General features: G+C 41.0%; 1 protein-coding gene across 1 annotated transcript in view; it reads right to left on the bottom strand.

The window, feature by feature from the left end:
* The window catches only part of GPC6 (glypican 6), a 768,245-nt gene extending 748,548 nt beyond the window's left edge, over positions 1–19,697 (bottom strand). The window contains exon 1 of the mRNA XM_027674626.1: positions 19,322–19,697. Coding sequence (XP_027530427.1) covers positions 19,322–19,697 — 376 coding nt within the window. The remainder of the gene's footprint in view (positions 1–19,321) is intronic.
* Between the last annotated feature and the right edge of the window lie 1,041 nt (positions 19,698–20,738).

The following is a 20,738-nucleotide window of genomic DNA, read 5'->3' as shown; positions in this document are numbered from 1 at the left end:
TATATTATTATTATAAAGGCAAGTTAGTCACAGGTAAAAAAGGTGGCAAGGAATACCACCACTGTTCAGTGTTAACCTCAGAATAAAACCTAAGAATAATTTTGCTGATGTAATACTTCTCACATCAGGTTATAATCACAATATGCTACATTTTATTTACACTGATAAAAAAATCTGACTTGGTGTTTCCTAACATTTGCATTTACTTGCTGCTACTAAAAGCACAGTTAACATAAAAAATGTCAACAAACAAAGTTTGTGCCTGTTGGGCATGTGCAGGCCAGTAAAGGAGATTAAAGGAGCAGTAAACAGATCAGTTAGCCCTGTGGTGCCACACACTAGGTGCTTGCACAGTCCTGATTTAGACTGAAGTTGCATTTGCCTCTGGTATTCGCCACTTTTAGATAGCAACAGCTTATTCCATACATTATTCTGAAACTGCCTCCTGTGGGTCAAAAACTCCACTTTTTCCTTTTGGTAATAAAAAGAGGGAATGTGTACTTTTTTTTAAAAAAAGGCTTTTTTTTAAAAACCCATGCATCTGTTTAAAACAAAACAAAACAAAAGCCAAAGTTCTGGCAATTTCGTATTAATTTTATATTTGGATTTTATTATGCTGATCACTTTTCAGTACTATTCAACAGGATGAAAAAGCTACTGGCAATGCTAAACGTCTCTACTCCAAACTTGGCAGAGTAATTATGAAATAATGGCATTAAAAACTGTCATGCTAATGAAAAAATTTAATTTTTCACTCTTCAAATACAGTATCATATTTTTTATCTTAAGAGTCAACATCATGGTAAATGGTAGATGAGCAGTGTTTTGCTTGGAGCTAGCTTACTTTCACTGCAATTTTGTCAGGCTTCAGTCTAGCAGACTGTCATTTTTCATTCCTGTATTCTGAAGCAGATTTTGACTTTTCTGAATATAACAGAATAGCAAAGGCAGTGCTTTTCAGCACATCCTGCCACTTCTGTCTTGCTGCCACTTTTTTCTTGTTTTGTCTGTATTCTTCCCAAAGTGCTGATGATTGAGAAGTAAAAATATATCTGTACTGCTGTTTGCTATTAATATTTCTCCCTCCTTCAAGTGTGAGGGTGGAAAAAGAAATAAACCTCTCATTTCTAACATCTTTATTTGAAGTCATGTCCTACCCAAATTCAGAGCGATCCTAACATCCTATTCTACACAGCATTATTCTCCACACAGCATCAAAGTACCTTATAAGGCAAGAGGTGGTGTTACTCAATGTAAGTCAGGTCAGGTGGGGCATCCATACCTACCTGGGCTACACCACAGCATTTGCAAGTGAGCTGTAGGGCACTCGTTCCTGGAGTACAGACACACACAGACTTGAGATGCCAGAGAAGCTCATTACAGTTGTGACTTATAAGAAGGACATGGATGTGCTGGGGCAAGTCCAGAGGAGGGCCATGAAGATGATCAAAGGGCTGGAACACCTCTCCTATGAATACAGGCTGAGAGGTTTGGGGTTGTTCAGCCTGGATAAGAGGAGGCTTCGGGGAAACCTTACACAAGCATTCCCATACCTAAAGAGGGCCTACAAAAAAGCTGGAGGGAGACTTTTTACAAGAGCATGTAGTGATAGGACAAGGGACAATGGCTTTAAACTGAAAGAGGGTAGGATCATATTAGATATTAGGAAGAAATTCTTTACTGTGAGGGTAGTGAGGCATTGGAACGGGTTGCCCTGAGAAGCTGTGGATATTGAAGGCCAGGTTGGATGCAATTTGAGCAACCTAGTCCAGTGGAAGGTGTCTCAGCACATGACAGGGAGCCTGGAAGTAGGTGATCTTTGAGGTCCCTTCCAACACAAATCATTCCATGATTCTACAATAACTCACCTCACAATGCAGTAAAGGTGCCACTGTGGAGCTGTTGTCATCTCCTACCCGTAGGCCTCACAGAGATGTCCCTTCTGGCTCACGAAGGCTGCCTCTGCAGTTCTTGTGGGTATTTGCGAATTTTAGCAGAAAACTCCCGGGACCTCTGCTGCGGCAGGAACATGAAGGGACAGCTAATGGCTGTCATACACCTTTCTAAAAAGGACGGGAATTTCACTGTGTTTGTGTCATAGTCTAAGAATAAAATACATGAACTAATTACAGATGAGTCGTAAAATCAGAGTTTGTAAACAAGATTCTGGCACTGTCCAAGTTAAAGAAAAATTGCTGTAGTAACACATATACTAAAATTACAAAATATTACTTTAGTTATTGCTTCTTTTGTTCCAGCAGATATTGCTAGATTCGGCCTGTGTTCCTCTCTTTTTACGTAGCTCTGCAGAAGCAAACTTGTGTGCCTCATGCTTTCGCTCCCAATGGTTTGCTCCTTCTGAACTGACTGGACTCCTCTCCATATCCCCAAGGCCAGAAAGTTTCTTATATATGGTTTAACTTTTGAGAAAATAATCTTCCAAACTCAATAGTTTGGGAAATTAAATTCTGGGCAAAGAAAGAAGTCCTGTCCCTTCTAAAATCCAACAGTCTTGACAGACTTTGGTGAAAATCAGTACTGTATCCACCAGTCCAGAAAAGCTGCAATGATAGACCTCATATGATTTTCTGAGATATAGATAAAATGGAGATTGTGCCTGACAAGGTAAGAAAGTGCTCCAAAAAGAGCCTGACAGAAAGTGCATTGAAGGGAGGCTAAATCATGAATGTAAGAAGATCACACTAAATGATATCTTCTTTTGAGTAACTGGTAGATAAAACTACAGTTTGGAGTTGCAGAAGCAAAATATTAAGGCAGTTTTAAAACAGGAGGGAAGGAGAGGGAGAGAGGCAGAAGCAGGGGCAGGATACACACCAAAAAAAAACCCAACAAACCATTAGTAAAACATCGAGCAACTAGAAAAGCAAGTGACATGGAGTGCTAGTTATTTACTGTCAGGTTATCTTTATAATAAAGGCAACAAAAATTAAATACTAACTCCTGGCTAGGACTACAGAAACAATAAAGGTGGAGGACTTCTAGTAACATAGTCAGTGAAAACCAGAGGACACTGAGTCAGCTACTCCTGACTGCCCAAGGAGAATCATTTCTTGATGAGATTGTTGTGTCTGATATAAAACAAAAAATAAGTCAAAGAAAGAAACTCTCTCCCCAGCATGCTGTCCACAAGAAACAGAGTAATTGTGTACAGAGGTAAGGAACTGCTGATGGGATGGGTGCAGAGGGAAAAGCATTTTGAGACTGCATCAAATTTTTTGAGATGTGCTAAAGGGACTGTGGAGATGTTGGAAACTTGTAGGATGTTTAAGGAAGGACCCAAGGAAGAAAAAGGGAAGATACTAAAGGGGGGGGGAGGGAGGGGCTTTCAGAAAGGCATCACACTGGACTGATGCAGCTGTTAGTCACTCAGGAACACACAGTAAGATTTGTGCTAGAAGTGTCACGCTCACTTTTGACTTCAGTATTAAGGCCCTATCAGATGACTACAAAATTCTTTATAAGGGTGTTTTGATCCTGGTTTTATTTTTGGGATTGATGATAACAAGGAGAGAATTCATAATGCAAGTGAAAGCAAAAAACCAATTTCAGAAAGCCTTGTAAATCCACTCATCAGCATTCCACCAAATATTTACCACCTCTGTCACGGATATATCTATGTAACTGCATGAGAAATGCTCCTTTAGTTCCTACATTTGCCTACATCACAGTTCTGCAGCAAGCTGAGTGTAGATATGTCCCAATCATCCCAACCCACTCTGCATCCCACTTTCTCTTAATATAACATGTATTATTATTTCTCTGACTTTTATTCCATTTATTTTTGTTGTTATACAGCTCCTCAGAAAATTGTTGTATAAGTCCTGAATGAATATAATATCCTGAATTAATATAATGTCATGAATGGATGAGAACATAATGGTGTTAATCACATAGAAAAGCCGTTCTTGTTTTTTTTAAGTGTTCCTGAAATAATCTTGCCAAAATGTTTTTGGTCTTGTTAAAGTATCATTTTAAGTACTTACTTCAGTTCATATTTATATACTGCTTAAATTGATGTTTATGTTGTTTTTCACCTGAGAAGACATTTGAAGAGGTAGGAGAACTTGTGAGGGTCAGCAATGTACAATCGATAGATTCATTACCTTAGATATATGGAATCCATCAGAACTTCATTTCCTTAAACTTTATGATATTGGAAACACCTCTTGCATTTTGATGAGCAGCCCTTGGATTTCTTGAAAAGAAGCCCAATTAAAAAATAATGAACCTGTTTTTTTCTAAAACTGACTCATTATCCCGGTGGTTTCCAACAGCAACCTAGAGCTCAGTTTTATATCAAATTACTTTGTGCCTGTTGGCCAGCAATACCTTTGCAACCTTCTAAGGTGCTTCTAAAGTCAAACAATTAGCCCAGGAGAAAATTTTAAAGCTGCTGATATTCCCAGTGCTGAGTTTGTATCTAGGCTCAGAAAGCAAATAAAACTTTTAGTGGAAACAGACAGAACCCACGGGATGTTCAAGACCTCTCTCTTCTGCCTTAACCTTAGTGGAACACCTTAGGAGAATAGCTTCATCTTCAGCAGAGAACACTAAGATTTCTGCTGCTGACTCTCCATGGAATATTTTTGTTTGCTTTTACAGTATTACTCTTAAAATAGTATTATTCTTTTAAAAAAATATTTATAGAATGCAAAATGTTAAATCCTTTGGCAGGGGTCTATGAAGAACCATTCTGCTCCACAACCTGCTCCCACTAACAGGAAAATAAGACCATCCTCCAAGAATGCTTTCTGTTTCATGCGCGTTTGAGGAATAATCGACCCTTTTTTGGAACTACAGCCTACTCAAAACTCACCTTTAACACTAATCATGTGCACTACACCTTTTTTCCACGAAAGACACACTCTTGCAGAAAACAGAAAATAATTCTGCATAGGCTCTCATGCCAAACTGGCAACACTTCTTAAGGATCCTGCCCCAAACCCAAACCCAATATATCAAAAAGGACTGGGTTACCTGAGAATCCATAAGCCAGAGGGGTCAGTAGCCACCTATGCCAGTAACTGAGTTAATCCAAACCAGCCCCTGCAGAACCTCATGCTTCAAGGTGTAGATGTTAATTTTCACTGTGGTTTGCTCCCTTAGAGAACTTAAAGAAAAATGTCCTGCTACCACTACTGACAAATCATAAGGTCACAGAAACTCATAATTCGTTGTGCTTCATCTAACTTAGAATATAATGGCCCAAGCAATGAGTTTCTCATCAAATCCCATGTAAAATTATGCCATAAATCAAAGCATTTGTCAAACATCTTTTAGATCATTGCTGACTGCTTGTAATCTAGCATTTTATTACTAATAATTTAAATAAAATTATAAGCACATGAAAAAATGGGAATTGTTTGAATATTCCTCAGGAGGGAAAAAATAACGCAAAAAACCACCCCTTCTAGGCTGACCAATTTTTAAGTTGATTTAGTCTTTTATTAAGAGAAGCTACAAGATCAAGTAGCAATGCCAGCCTACTTCAAAGCCACGCTATGTTTAAATAGATTTACTATAGATAGGGTTCTCTTTGCTAAAGAAAAGCAATTTTGACAACCTGCTCTCAACCTTTTCTACTAGAATACTTTTGCTTTGAGGCAATAACTATTTCTTGGACAGAAACTGAGTGAAGAAGCCATCTAGCTGAGTGGAGCCTGTCCTCACCTCACAGAGGGGTTGCAGATCCAGGATGCTGCTTTCCATGCGTTTTCCAGTAGCTATCTTTCATAAAAATATTTATGTGTTTGTTGAACTGTCGAGAATGTTTCAACTCTTTCAAAACAGTGTCCTCTGATGTGCTACAAAACAGGCTTAAAACCAAACACCCTCTTTGGCTTAGTGAACACAGAATCATAGAATCATGGAATTATTTGGGTTGGAAGGAACCTTGAAGATCATCTAGTTTCAAGCCCTCTGCCATGGTCAGGGACACCTTCCACTAGACTAGGTTGTTAAAACTCGTATCCAGCCTGGTCATGAACACTTCCTGGGATGGAACACACAACTTTTCTGGGCAACCTTTTTCAGTGCCTCACCACCCTCACAGCAAAGAATTTCTTCCTAATACCTAGTCTAAACCTACCCTCTTTCAGCTTAAACCCATTCCCCCTTGTCCTATCACTACATGCCCTTGTAAAAAGTCCCTCTCCACTTTCCTGTTATTTCTTGTTATTACATGATACTCTTTATGCACAGTAGAATCACTTCAAAATGAAAGATCACATACACCCCTCCTAAAAGGGTCTTGAAGATGTTCTCTCAAAAGGTGAGGAGTGCACACTCAACACTCTCACTCATCAGCATCACACACAAGATTTCTCTCCTAGATAACATTCACTGGCTGATTACTCAGTTGTTCTGATCAACTTCCCTCATGCATTGTATCCTGTAGCCTTAAGCATCTATATGAAAACTTTATCCTGCAAGGCAGGAAGCTGCCTAAAAATAAGGGACTGTATCAGTAAAAAGAGCGATGGCCTAACTCTTTGTGGAAGCAATAAGTATTTCAGCAATGACCAATGACGAGTAATGTTAAAAAATGAACTATCTGGGTTTTTTTTCTTTTCTTGAAATGGGGATGTATGCGTCTGTGTAGCATAAACATGAAATATTCTGGACAGAATGGAAAAGAATGATTTAGAAAAGAGGAGTCCCAAGTAAGGAACTGAGAAAATTTTCAGAATATATTCTTTAGCTTGCCTTTGCAAATTAACTTCTCACTGTTGAAAAGCATGCCTGCAGCTCACTTTTAAAACTAAACTGATCAAGACACTTTTTCCACAAACATTTGTTTGAATACTGTGTTCCCAATCTATCTAACACAACTTAGTAAGTTCCTTTCTTTCAAAAGGGTCCACATGATTAGCAGGGTGAAATTAAAATGAGACAAATATTAGTCATGTTTACAAATTTGCCGTTCATATTAGAGTGTCAAAAATACAAATATGTATTAATCAAAAAATGTGGCTCCTAGCTGTTACTTTCATCTTCCCAAAATGCTCGTTGTTGAAAATTTTAAATAGGTCATCTCATATTCACCCATTTAAACTAATTAAAATTGTACCTCTGTATCTTTATGTTGGATTAACACAAAGGTATAGAAACTGTAAATTCCATTTTGAGTAGTTTTATTCTGCTACGTCCATCCTTTCCACATGACTCATCTCAACAGTCACTGCATGCAACAGGTTGATCGCCTTTGAACATCAGGCAAGACACAGAATGGAACAAAAAGAGGAGCACCTAGGTATCAGCCATTAAAATGATGATGACTCTAATATGCCAATGCCATTAGTCTTTCTAGCAAGGTTTATTGTCTGTGCTGTACAATAAGTGTAATGATAGTGATAGGACTATAAAAAATAGCCTAAAAGTATATGAATCAATAGCAAAGTAATACACATGATTCTTTAACCCAAGTGACGCTTATGGACCAATATCAGATTTGTTCAGCATTACAGACTAGAATCTGGTCAATCTGTTCTTAACTATAGAATTTGCTTCATCTTGAGTTTGATTTTTGCTGTTCTTTCAGCTAAAAAGGACAGGGAACTTCCGTAGCATTTCCCCTTAGGTCAAAACCAGATTTAGCCTGAGGTTCATTAGGCATGGAGGTAATGGCAGCGAACATCCTGTCACCAGAAAATGGAAATTACTCTAAAATACCAAAGAAGAAAATACTAACAATGTCAGGAAAACTATGCAACTATTAAAAAGACAATTGGACCTCACTTGTAATCCACAAGTTATCTACAGTGTTATAATGACCTTGGAAAAAAGTGTCTGGTGTATGATACAATCTCAGCAGATTTTCTGAATGTAAGGGGTTGTTTGAGTACATGAGTATATGAATGTACACATATATGTCCACACACTTTGGACATAATACTTCTGTGCATTCTTCTCAGTTGAAGAGATACCATTAGACTGTTGGGCAAATCACAAGAAAAGAGCCATTTAAATCCATTCATCAGATTTAGAAAAGCTTTACTTCAGCAATGATCTGTATTTATGTGTTTAAGTATTTGCCAGCAACCAGATTTCAGTATATGAAGTGGAAAGAGTTTGTGGTTTGGCTAGTTTCTGTACTGAGAAAAGATTGTGCTCTAGACAATGATTTACAGTGTCCAGCTGGAGCTGCTTTAAAAAGAAAACTCAAAACTTAAATTATTAATAACAAAGACGTATCTACAAACAATCCACCAATTACTGTTGAATCTCACCAGGACATGAAGCTGGTATTTTTTTAAAAGGACAATTAAAAAATTAAGCAGCATATTTATTTGTATTACATTTAATGTTTATGTAATAGGAAAAGGTTTAAACAGTGAGTACAAAACTATGGTACTACAATTGTGTAAGTCTCATGAAGAAATACTGGCTGTCTCAGTAGTTACAGAAGAAAAAGGCTTTGGACTTCTTATTCAAAAAACAGTGCAGGACTTCTGAAGATCAGCTTTAAGAACAAGAACACTGTTTCAGCATTCAATTTCAGGAAGTCCTTTCTGGGAGTCTTTCCACTTCATCAGCCATGCTACATGGCAAAAACAGGTGTTTGTATTTAATCAATGCATTTTAGTTATGTTCCAGGTATTCAATTAACAGCACTCATTGCCAGCACACAGTCAGCACAACAGACTATCTCTTGGAACAGCAGTGGTCAAAGACTATTGTTCCTGGCTTGTCACCAATTCAATAAATAAATGTCCCCTGCGCCATTCTTTAAATACCTTCATTTTTAAACTAGATTTTGATTTTCTGCTCAGAAACAACTAAACTTCTGTAGAGTCAAAAGAACTTATTTTGCAATTTTGATTTGTATTATCTGTCTTCCTTGTTTTATTTTTGCAACAGGACTGCTAGTCAAGGATAGACTACTTCATAAAATAAAAACTATTTTATTAAGGAAGGTTTCACTGTGGGTCAACTTTGGCTTCTTCTTTTACATTTTTGAAACAGATTCAAATACATGTATGCTATGCAAAGTTTGGACCAGATAAGAATACTGTAACTTGCAATAACTCTAACTGGTTAAAGAGAATATGGCCTGAGTGAAAAACTGCTCAAGAGATATTTTCCATAGTCCTTTACAACAGAGATAATGCTGACAGATGAAATGATATATAGCTATTCTCATGCAAGGAACCTAAATTGCTCGTATGCAGTATTATCTTATATGTTATAAAGCCAAAAGCTAATATAAGAGAAATAAATATTTTTATTATGTGTTTATGTTGTGAATCAATTCTGTGTAACTAAAGAAGATGCAGTCACTGTTTGTATTTACAGCTCCTTTCTCTTTGAAACATTACATTGGTTTAAGAGAAAAGATGGAAAACAGATCAGGTTTAGACACTGGACACCGGGTGTTCATCAGCCCCTGCCTTTGATTTGCCACTGCATTGTTTAAACGTCTTAAGGACAAGCACTTATTTAACAAGGAGGATACTTAGACGATATTTAGAAATTGTGCAACAGCTTCTGAAGTCTGCTGGCTGACAATTGGATACTTAGGACATGCAATGAAGCATTCTGCCGCTGCTTTTAACAATTTATATTTCAGCACTACGGTTAACACAATTGTAATGTCAAAGGTGCATATAGCTGGGAATGGGCACCCTCAAGTGTAGAAAAGATCTGAAACATGAAAACAGCAATAAATAGCAGTATGTAAGCCTGATGTCTAATAATCCCACCCATTTGCCTCCTAAACCCCAAATTTCAACATGCCATAAAATCAGAGGACACCCAGTAAACTGACCATACTATCACACACTGATACGGTAACAGAGTTTCCCTAAAGTGGTGAAATGCCTCCAGTACCCTCATCCCAGGCGAGTGTTCAGCTCCTTCAGCTTCAGAAAACAGATGACTTTGCTAGTATGTCTTGTAAAATTTTGGTGAAGCAGCCAGAAAGCCAAGCACAGAAGTGGGGATAATAGCCAAGAAGGCTCAGCTGCTGATAGTTTCTTTTCAACTCTACCTTTAAGAGCACTTCAGTTCTCCCACACTGTGTTTCACTGCCACATGACAAAAGATGGACAGTCTTCCTCTGGTAGTTTCAGGATAATCATATGACATTGACATGAAAAACACCATCGGATTGTGAGGCCCGTGTTCTCTTCATGACTTCAGGCACACGTTCCCACATACCCTCTTAAGTAATTTCAAGATCTTTTTTGGTGGGTTAGCTATCAGATCAGTTTGCTTGTCGAGGTCAGCATGTCAGACAGTGCTAGACCCGATGCAAGGGAAGCAGTCAGAGGAGGGAACTACGAACAACTTTGCTGACAGACAACTCCCATACAGTGGGGTGGGATGTAAACAAAACCATACTTCAACTTCAGTAGTCTGGACCCAAGCCTGTTAAAACTTTTTTTAGGGTTAAAGAAACTGTGAGACTGCTCACTCATTTTCTGGAGCACAGTTACATAAAATTATGATGAGAGACAAAACCATGCAAAAGCCGTACCGTTGTCTCTGCAATGAGACAATTACATATTAGACACTGAGCTTTAATTATTGAGAACTGCCCACTTAGCAGAGCAACAAGCTCTGAAGGAATAGTTCAACAATAGAAACACAAATACATCTTGATTAAAGCTTTTCCCCATTTTGGAGCTTGGTCAGTCAGGTTGTCATCTGTTTGAGATGAGATGTCTAACAACTTAGATGGTGTGAAAAAGGATAAATCTACTTCACAGACCAAGACTGAGTAGGGGATTAAAAAAACACAAAACCAAAAACAACAACAACAACAAAAACACACACAAAAAAAGTAGCATCTCTGCTCCATTCCTACTTCTTTGCATCCTATTCATCAAAATCTTTGCATGAAAGCACTTTTCCAGTCCTTTCCCCTTCTCCCGGGGCTTTAACTGCATGAAAGGTCTTAGTTACTAACACAATGAATGCAAAGTGATGCAAGCAATGAGAGAAAGAAACACATCCACTCATGTTTCATTCAGCTTCCAGTAACAGTCCCGTTTCCCACAATTCATCTTACCCTATACTGTGCCCTTGGTTCTCTGAGTCAGGTTTTCCTAGACTCACTACCTATATACAGAGCTGCGTATCTGGACTCCAAAGCCACACATTGCTACCTTCACAAGACTATCCAAAATCAAAACATAGATCAATGTGGCATCTGCTTACTGGGCAAGAGAAATGGTTGTTCCAGATCCAAATGATGCAATCACAAATACCAACACTTTATCCAAATGTAACCCCTGCTACTTCACAGAATCACAAAATCACAGAATCACAGAATACGCTGATTTGGAAGGGACCCACAAGGATCATCGAGTCCAACTCTTAGCCATGCAGAGGACCATCTCCAGGAGTCACACCAGGTGTCTGAGAGTGACTACTTTTCTGTGGAGCCTGTTTCAGTGCTCAGCGACCCTCTGGATGAAGAACCTTTTTCTAATATGCAACCTAAACCTTCCCTGACCTAACTTTAGGCCATTCCCTTGGGTCCTGTCACAGGTCACCACAGACAAGAGATCAGTGCCTGCCCCTCCTCCTCTCCTCACAAGGAACTTGTAGACAACAATGAGGTCTCCCCTCAACCTCCTCTTCTCCAGGCTGAACAGATCAAGTGATCTCAGCCACTCCTCATATGGCTTCCCCTCAAGGCACTTCACCATTTTTGTTGCCCTCCTTTGGACACTCTCTAATGACCGACATCACGAAAAAAAATTTAGACAAGAGCAGCTCAAAAACATTTCCTGAAGACAGGAAACTGAATCCTGAACTGGAAAGAACTTACATGAAATGTAAACCTCCCTGGTCATGTGACCATCAGTCACCACTGCTGTACTTTTGGGAGGATAACTGTACATAAATATCTGTTCCCCAATGTTATGCTTCACTTCTTAAAACACTAATGCTGGTTAAGGAAGCCATTTTAGTTTCCTGTATTAATTACTGCTCTCAAAGACAAATTCCAAGGTTATAAGGGATATCATACCTCAAAAGCCATCCACAGACATATTGTACGAGAACCTTACTGAGGCATTCACAGGCTATTTTGCCAGATCTGGAGTACTTCCACATACGTCCATAGTTCTCCAACCACAGCAGTATCCACATACATCCTCACACTATACCTACATATATATTACAATCTGATACCCAGATGTCTGAAAGCCTCATCCCATGCATTGACTTCTCTCCAAGTCAAACTCATACAAATGCCAGAACAGTATTCCCACAGTCTCTAGTATGTTAAAAACTAAACACACAAGCAGAGGGGCATGGCTAAAAATATCAGAGAAGTGCATTGCTACCATTATAGACATGGTAAGAGCTGCAGAGACTGACAAAGAAACTGTTTCTGCTAACAGAGAAGTCTAGCTTTTAACTTACAGGGCAGGTTATATGACCTCTTGCTTAGTCAAGCAGTAGGTTTGAACTACTTGGACTTCTCAAACACTAGGATTAGCATGGCTGACTTAGCCTTTGATCTTTCTGACATACATGAACTGAGCCCTGTGTAGTTTTTTATTATGCATATGTTTGCATTCATGTGTTTGCACACATGTTGTTCAGGCCCATAAAACAAAGTTTCAGTCTGGTTTACAAACACCTCTTCTGGTAATGTGCAACTTCTCTAGCTCTTTCAGTTCTTAAATGTGACTTTGAAGCCACTGCAGGTGGAAGCTATGACTTTACCTCCACATGCACACACGTACACACATAGAGATATGATGTGTCATTCTGTAAGCATCCCTAATTTAATGCCATAGCCCTACACAGCACCTGTTAAAAGTAGTCAAGACTTTTGCTTGTTTTGGGAGATTTGCCCTGCTATTTTAAACCCAACAGGTCAGCGAGCAGGTCCAAGGTTCCACTGTTAGTAAAGCATCTGTAGAAATGCTTCTTTCAGGAGAAAAAAAAAAAACAAAACAGCTTAGGATGCTCGGTACCCTTTACATCTGCTGCTCAGCTGGAGACACAGTTAAAAGGCCATTAGAAGCACAAGGTGACAGACCTCACAGGCGAGACGAGCTGGAGAGCAATTTGCTGTTTGCATTAGGAGTATCAGCCCTGGCTGCTTTTTTTTGATGGACTGAAAGCGGCTCCTGTCCCCATCCCTGAAAATCAGGGCCAGAACAGGTGGCCAGCAGGTCTCCATCCCAGGGCTGGGGCTGTGCTGCGGAGCCTCTGCATGGGCACTCGGGTTTCACAATGGCTGGGGTGGGGGCAGGAGCCCTCGTAGCATTATTCATAATCCCTGATTTTGCCCATGGAGTCTGGCTCTGCTGGGCAGGCATCACAGTAGGACCCAAATTGCTGTCACCTGTGCAGTCAGAGGGAACCTCTTCCAGTGCCTCTTTGGCAGCACCTGCCTCCAAATGCTGTGTCTTCTGTATTCCACTATCGCTCAACAGAATAAAGTGCCACTATTTCACTTTGCTGGAAGGAAAAGGTCATGTTAGCCAAAAGAAGCGTGTCAGAGAGAGCTGGTGGTCTTTGTGACAGCCTCCTATAACAAGAGCTAAAAATGTCCTTATTAGGGAAGCTTATTTTTTGGATGAATGCAGGAGCTCTAGAGCCATAAGTAGTGCAGAAAGCAAACCTTAGTTTCAGTAGGTTTTAGGCCTTTTTTTACATACAGAGGAATAAAGTGCTAAGAATTTTACCAGGCATATGTTTTCCTGCCATCTGCAACACATTTTAAATTCCTTTTGCATCTTGTAATGTATTCTCTCTGTTTAGCGTAATAACTATTCTGCCTTTAAACACCAACCTTTATATGCTGTTCTTAGGAATTTGTGGAGAAGTGTTAATTCTTTTGCACATATTTAAGCTGCTAAAATAATTACGCCTGGTAGCATGAACAGTCAAACCACAGAATGAGGGTTCTCTTCCCAGGGAGATGGCACCCATTAACCAGGTACGAAAGGGGGGCATACAGTCATAGTTCACTGGAAAAGTAATTTCATTTTGTTAGTAATGGGAGTGCTGATACTTTGATACGATAATGGAGTTTTAAGTACCAAGCCTGTTATTTCAACTAGAAATTTTAATGTAATTATGCATTTTTACTTTACTAAGCAGAATCGAAGATTAGTATGCATAGTTTTCTTACACATATAGTGGGGAATAAGACAGAGATCTCCAAGTGATACTGCAAGATGCTCAAGTCATTCAAAAGAAATGGCAGGTGGTAGTTTTAAAGACAAATTACCCAGAAAAGCTTTTATTGTTGATCACTTGTTATAAGATTTGTCATTTGCAAGTAATTGTACATTCAGCTGAAACTGACCTTTTATGAGAGCCAAGTGGTAATATAAATGAAATTAATGTATTCTTTATTGCAGTAATATAAAAAGAATAGCCTGAGCTTTTAACATAGTGCTTGACCTCGCTGGTGTCTGAACACCACCTAATCTCAGGAGTATTTCACAACAGCATACGATGAAATAAGTACTAATACAGTATTAGAACAGTTTAACACATTAGCACTTAGGAGTGTAGAAAATACTATAGCTTTAGGTATGCTTTTTGATTATAAATCAGACTGACAACAGAAAAAAAAAATTATTAGAGATAATATACTGAAATTAATCATTACACTAATTATTAAAGCATTGCCTTTTCTACTTTAAAGTCCCTCTTTCCAAGATACTCAAGTATAAAGTCACATTGGGAAACTCCAGATGCCAAGATTTAAAATTCTCATTCAAAAATGAATTATTTATAAGCATTAAAAACATGCTATTTCTTCTTAAAGGCTCTGATCTTACAAACAGTACCTTTAGGTTTAGATGTGCATACATAAGTTGTATTCCTTTTAATGGCATCAGTCACATACCAACCAGTAAATATGTACAGAAGTAACAGTAAATCCAGGTCTTAGAAAAGCTTACACATCCTCCTAGCTAAATGCATACACCAATTTATTAGCATGCACCATGCACCCACAATAGGAAAATAAGGGAGGCTGTAAGGGGAGGTGATGCTGCAGTTACTGAAATTGCAAACAGAGGTGAGAGGCGGTCACACACAATTTGGAGGATACAACTACAACAGCGCTAAACCAAAAAAAAAGTACAAAGTTTACATGAAATTCCATGTCCATCTTCATTGCCATCATGGAGATCAGGAGTGAATTAAACTCTAACGGACCAACATGGATTTCACAAGCTGCAGTGAATATAGTATTGATTTTAGTAAGGCTATTTTTTTTTAACACTGCTGAGGCAACCATACAAGGTGCCTATGAATCCTTATCTGCCTCCTGGAGTACAGGCATTTTTTCACACAGTTCTCAGTGGTAGTAGTAGAGAAACAGTAAAAGAAGGTATTAATGAACAAGTGCTTGGATACAGACTCTGTCAGGAGTATTTTCCGCTATTCATTGCATTTTAGAGCTACTTAAAGGAAAGTAAAACATTCAGAAGGATTATCTTGGACATGGACTAATACCTCAATTGCATGAGTGACTATTGAGGTATTACTATTATTATTATTATTATTACTATCATTGTAATTATTACCACTTTAGAATTACAAGCAACTGTGATATGTTCGCTAGCTCCCTTTCATCAACACCTCTATATTATGCCAGTATGAAGCCCATTCATCAAAGCACAATTTCAAGTGACTCCTGACCTTCAAAATGAAGGGTTTGCTTCTGCTTTCATTTCAGTTACTTTGACTACGGTGTCTCTGTGTTGCCAGAATCTCACCTCGTTCATCATCTGCGCAGGAGAACAAAGCCCACATACTTCTTACACAGCATTTAGAATTCAACATCTTTACAGTTGGCCGCTTTACCAGAACACTTCTAGTCTTTCTCTAAATAAACTATTATTCAGTATATAGTAAAAAATCCCCAAACAAAACAAACAAAACCAACAAAAAATAAACCCCAAACAAAACCACAACACACTAAACCCCCACACCCTTCACCTTTCATAATCTCTAGAACAACTGAAAGTAGAAAGGCAAAAACAGACACATACATTACTTTAAACAGTCAGAAATTCACTTTCATTCAGAAAACTTTTAGACAAGGGCACACTCCAACTTTAACTTCGATGTTTCATTTTCATGGCTTCCTCTAAAATGATGTAAGTTACTGAAATCATGGTTGGAGTTAAACAACTATTGCTAACAGATATGTGCTACGATTCTTCTCTGTTGTGTTGACTTTCAAATCACAGATTTTCCTACAGCAAAACATTTCCTGCAAAGTCCTCAGGAGCTCCACTAATGCTCATGAATGCTGGGTCACAGCAGCCTCAGTCTCACAGTAGAACTCTTCTTCTCATGCAGGATACTCCACAGCAGCTCTCAGAGAGGGCAGATTTTACAAGGACAGCCAAGCTTACACTGCAAGCTCCTACTACCAACCCTGCATGTGACTGATGCACAGAATCAAGCCCACAGCAGCATAATATGTATACTTCAAATTTTCTTCCTCCCTCCATTCCCAGGCAAAGTCCTTTATTAAGGACTTACTCTGACAATCTATGTTGGAAAGCAACTTTATATGCTGTACTCTAACGCAAGTCACAGCACCAGAACTTGGTGATCAGACAAGATGTCAGACACAGCAGGTTGATTAAAAATAAGTTCTATATAATTACATTGAATAATTCAGCATTGTTATAAAAGTACCGCGAACAAGTGTAGTGACATTACTACCAACTTCAGTGTATTTCATGTGCAACAAAATACTGGAGGAAAACCTTGCCTTAGGATGCAAAAACTGACAGCTTTTTTAATCTGTAACTTCTACATTCTCTATTCAAAAGTGACAGTATAAATAATGTCACAGAAGTTGTCTAACAAGTCTTCTCTTGCACCTCCATTCACAGAGAGATACCTCTGTGTCCATAGCCTTTCTAACTTAAACAGATTCTTCAGCTCTTTACGTCAGTACATACACACTTTGCATCAGTATGTACATACTACATCTTCAGTTTATTCATTTCAATAGTCCTAGCTATAAATGCCAACTGAAAACATTTGACTAATGTTAAATCAAACACACAAACCACGCTGTGCACTACTATTTGTCATTATATTATCAAGGCATTAAGGCAAAATCTTTTGAAAACGTTTTTTCAGAAATATCACTCTAATTAAAGTTCTCTGAACTCCTTTGAAACATGAGGCCTTTGACAGACTACACTTCTTTTGTAACAGTAACAAATTGCTTCCTTAACCACGACAGTAAGGTAGAAAAAGACAGAATGGGAAAAAAAAAAAGAAAAAAGAATCTGAAACTTGTACATTGATTGCTTTAAGTAAATTTCCGACATTGCACCAGGTCGCAAACACATAGCTTTCACATTAACAAGAGCCCATGCTGCATGAACAGTTATTACACAACCTCTCAGAAACGTACAAGAAGAGCAGACTCCGAAACACACCTTAAAGCAATCCTAGTCTTCCAACAACTGAGTAACTTGAACAGCTACAAACAGAACTGCTCAAAAGTTGATACATCAATTAGTAACAAGGCAGATAAACCACAAAGAAAACAAACAACTTCAATAGGAAGCTCAGAAAAAATAACTCATACCTCTGTAAATCATGTACTTCTTAATCATAAAAGTAGATATTACTTACAAAACTTAGCAGGAAACCATTGAGTAATTTTGGATTGAACTACTGCTAAACATTTAATTATTCTGAGTCATGTATATTGATACATGTCAACAGAAATGTGCAAATGCTGGGCTTACTTAAAAATTGCATGTCAACTTTGCATGGTACATTCAGAAAATATATGAGACAATAAAACTTCTCTGTGAGCTGAAAGCAACAAGTGTTTAACCAAAGTTAATAGAAATTTACTGGATTTCCTTTTTTACTAGGAGAGAACATATCCTTCCACCCTGTTTCAAAGGAACTGGTGTAATAGCTAGCAAAGGGAAAGCATGACTGCATATTCAAAGGATCTGTGGCTCACAGGAGAGATTTCATGATTTCAAATAACTGATGAGTAACCTGAAAATAAATTAAAGGAAAAAGCACAGAAAGATCAGAGAATTGGTAAGCCTGAGGAATGAAGGTGCCTGTGGAATAGTTATACCCGCAGGCCCTTTACTCTCCTGCCATGTCCTAAAGCACATCAGTGGGTCCCAATGTGGCTGAGCAGAGATCTGGTCTGTTCTGCATTGGCAACACGGAACAACCTTCCCCGTATCTTTGTGAACTACAGCCTCGCTGTCCTGAGATTTTCCACATTTATCATTCCTCATGTAAAGTGCTAAATACTGCACAGTGAATAACTGTGGTGTTATTTCACCTCAAGGAATATAAATCTACTGCTTCCAACTTCGAAAAGGAAGCGAGCAAACCAAGGAGCATCTAATTCACTCTACAAATAGCAGGACCTAACAGCAAAGTGCCAGTGGCAAAGCATAAACCTTTCTTGAGGGCTCAAGCAGTCCTATTTAAGAAGCCCCAGCTCATGTCTTCACATATAATTTCTCTCTTTTTTTGTGCTGCTCTCCGATTGCTAAAGGATTATCGGCCACGGACGTATTTTTGTGATAAGGTTGTAGGGAAAAGCAGGGAAATAAAATTACAACAAAAAACATCCCCAACACCTTGGTAGGCGGATTGAGATATAACCTGTTGTAGGCATATTTCAGCAGACGGAAGAGCCATGTAACAGGCTGCCCGAGCTCCGGGGCGGCGGAGAGGGTGTGTATGGATGTGTGTGGGTGCCTCTCCCCGGCAGCCGGTGCCTCTGCTCGATCGGGGCTGCGGCGGAGGCGCCTGGCGGCGCCTCCAAGGGGCGACCCGCCCGGTCCGGGCCGCAGCGGGGTGCGGGAGGGGAGCAGGACTGCCTTCCTCACTCTCCTCCTCCTCAGCCTCGCGCACTCCCTGTGTCCGGGGGCAGAGGGCAAAGTTATTCGCCCGCACAGGGCGGCAGCGGAGGCAGCCGCCACTGCGGACCCGCCTGCTGCCTCTCGCCGCCCGGCTGCAACTCTCAAGAAGTTTCTGCCGGCGAACAGAACCGCGGCTGAGCTTGCCCGCGTCCCCCTCGCTCTCCCTCCTTTTTTTTTTCTTTTTTTTTTTTTTTACCCCCCTCCCCTTTAGTTTCTGTGTTTATTTAACCATTATTTACACACGCACACGCTCCGCCGGGAAGCCCCCGGGTGCCGCCCGGGCCGGCAGAGCCGCTCCGCACCGCGCACACTCCCCCGCGACCGCCGGCCGTGCTCCCGCGGGGGTGCGCGCAGCTCGGCGGCGGCGGCGGCGACAGCGCCGTCCCCGGTCCGCAGCCCCCGCCCGCGCCCCGCAGCCGCGGCCCCTTCCTTACCTGCGATCTCCTGGTAGGGCACGCTGGCCAGGCTGAAGCCCTTGGCGCTGTACGCCTGCCGCACCTCGCCGCAGCTCCGCGCCTTGCCCTCGGCCCCCGCGGCCGGCAGCATCAGCAGCACCATCAGCAGCAGCGGCGGCGGCGGCCCCGGCAGCAGCGGCCCCGGCAGGGCGCAGCGTCGCGCAGCCCCCCGCGCCGCCGGCATGGCGCGGCGCGCAACTCCCGAGCGGCGCGCAACTCCCGCGCCGCCGCCTCCAGCGCCCCGCCGCGCCTCCGCCGCGCCCCCCGGCTGCGGGGGCGGCGGCCAGGGAGCCCCCCGGCCGCCCAGGCAAACTTTTGCGAGGTGGGGAGGAGATGGGCGCGCACACGCACACATGCGCGCACGGCGGGGGCAGGAGAGCGGTAGCCTTGTCCCCCCCCGGCTCCTTCTCCAAAAGCCAAAAGCAAAGCACTTGCCCCACGCCAAAAAAAAAAAAAGGCAAAACAAACAAACAAAAAAAAAGCCACAACCAGAAACCCCAAACCAAAAAATAAAAAGAAAGGAAAAAAGAGGGTAAAAATCTGGCTGTAGGTTGTGAAGACTGAAACCGCGGGCGCGTTGCTGCGATCGGAGTCCCGGGGCAGCAGCAGCAGCAGCGAGACCGTCCACGGAGCTGTGCCTGCCGCCTCTGCCAGGCTGGATGGAGGTGGTGGGAAAGGCAGTCGGCGTGGGGATGGACTGGACAGCGGCTCGGAGCGTGCCTGTGTGCCTCTGTGTGTGTGTCTGTGTGTGTGGTGTGCGTGCGTGTGGTGCTCTGAATGCGTGTGCCTGTATTTACGGGAGCCGGGGAAACCTCTGCTCCGCGCAGCGCTGGAGCAGCCTCCGGAGCCAGGCAGGGAGAAATCCTGGAGACAAGACACAGCAAGACAGAGCCGCACACGCACACGCACACACACAACACACACACACAACACACACACAACACACACAACACACACACACATCACACACAGACACACACACAGAGACACACACACACAGAGAGAGAGAAACGTGCTACACATGGCATCGCCGAAATCCAGGAGCAGAAAGCAAATCCTGGCGTGGATCGCTGTTTGCTGGCAGAAGGAAGGAAAAGCACCCTCAAACCCCGAAAACTTCCTCCTCACCAGGAATCCAGCTGCTCCTAGCCACAAAATTACAAATTGCCTTCTAGCGAGAAGTCAGAAAAATAGACTCCTCGGCGGTATTGCTCTTTGTAATGCCAGGTTGGAGTGAGCACTTTAAATACTTTTTTCCCATTAATTATTATTTGTTGCACACATAAATACCTGAGCTGATGAGCTAGAAGGAGGATTAGTCCATCGTCTAAAGTAGAGAGTAGGAAAGATGTTTCTGCGCATCGCACAAAGAATGAGGAAAAAGAAAGACAACCCT

The sequence above is a fragment of the Neopelma chrysocephalum genome, unplaced genomic scaffold, assembly GCF_003984885.1.
Source record: "Neopelma chrysocephalum unplaced genomic scaffold, ASM398488v2 Primary Assembly neopelma1_25, whole genome shotgun sequence".
NCBI classification, from domain to species: Eukaryota; Metazoa; Chordata; class Aves; order Passeriformes; family Pipridae; genus Neopelma; species Neopelma chrysocephalum.
This window is presented reverse-complemented; position numbering and strand designations above follow the sequence as displayed.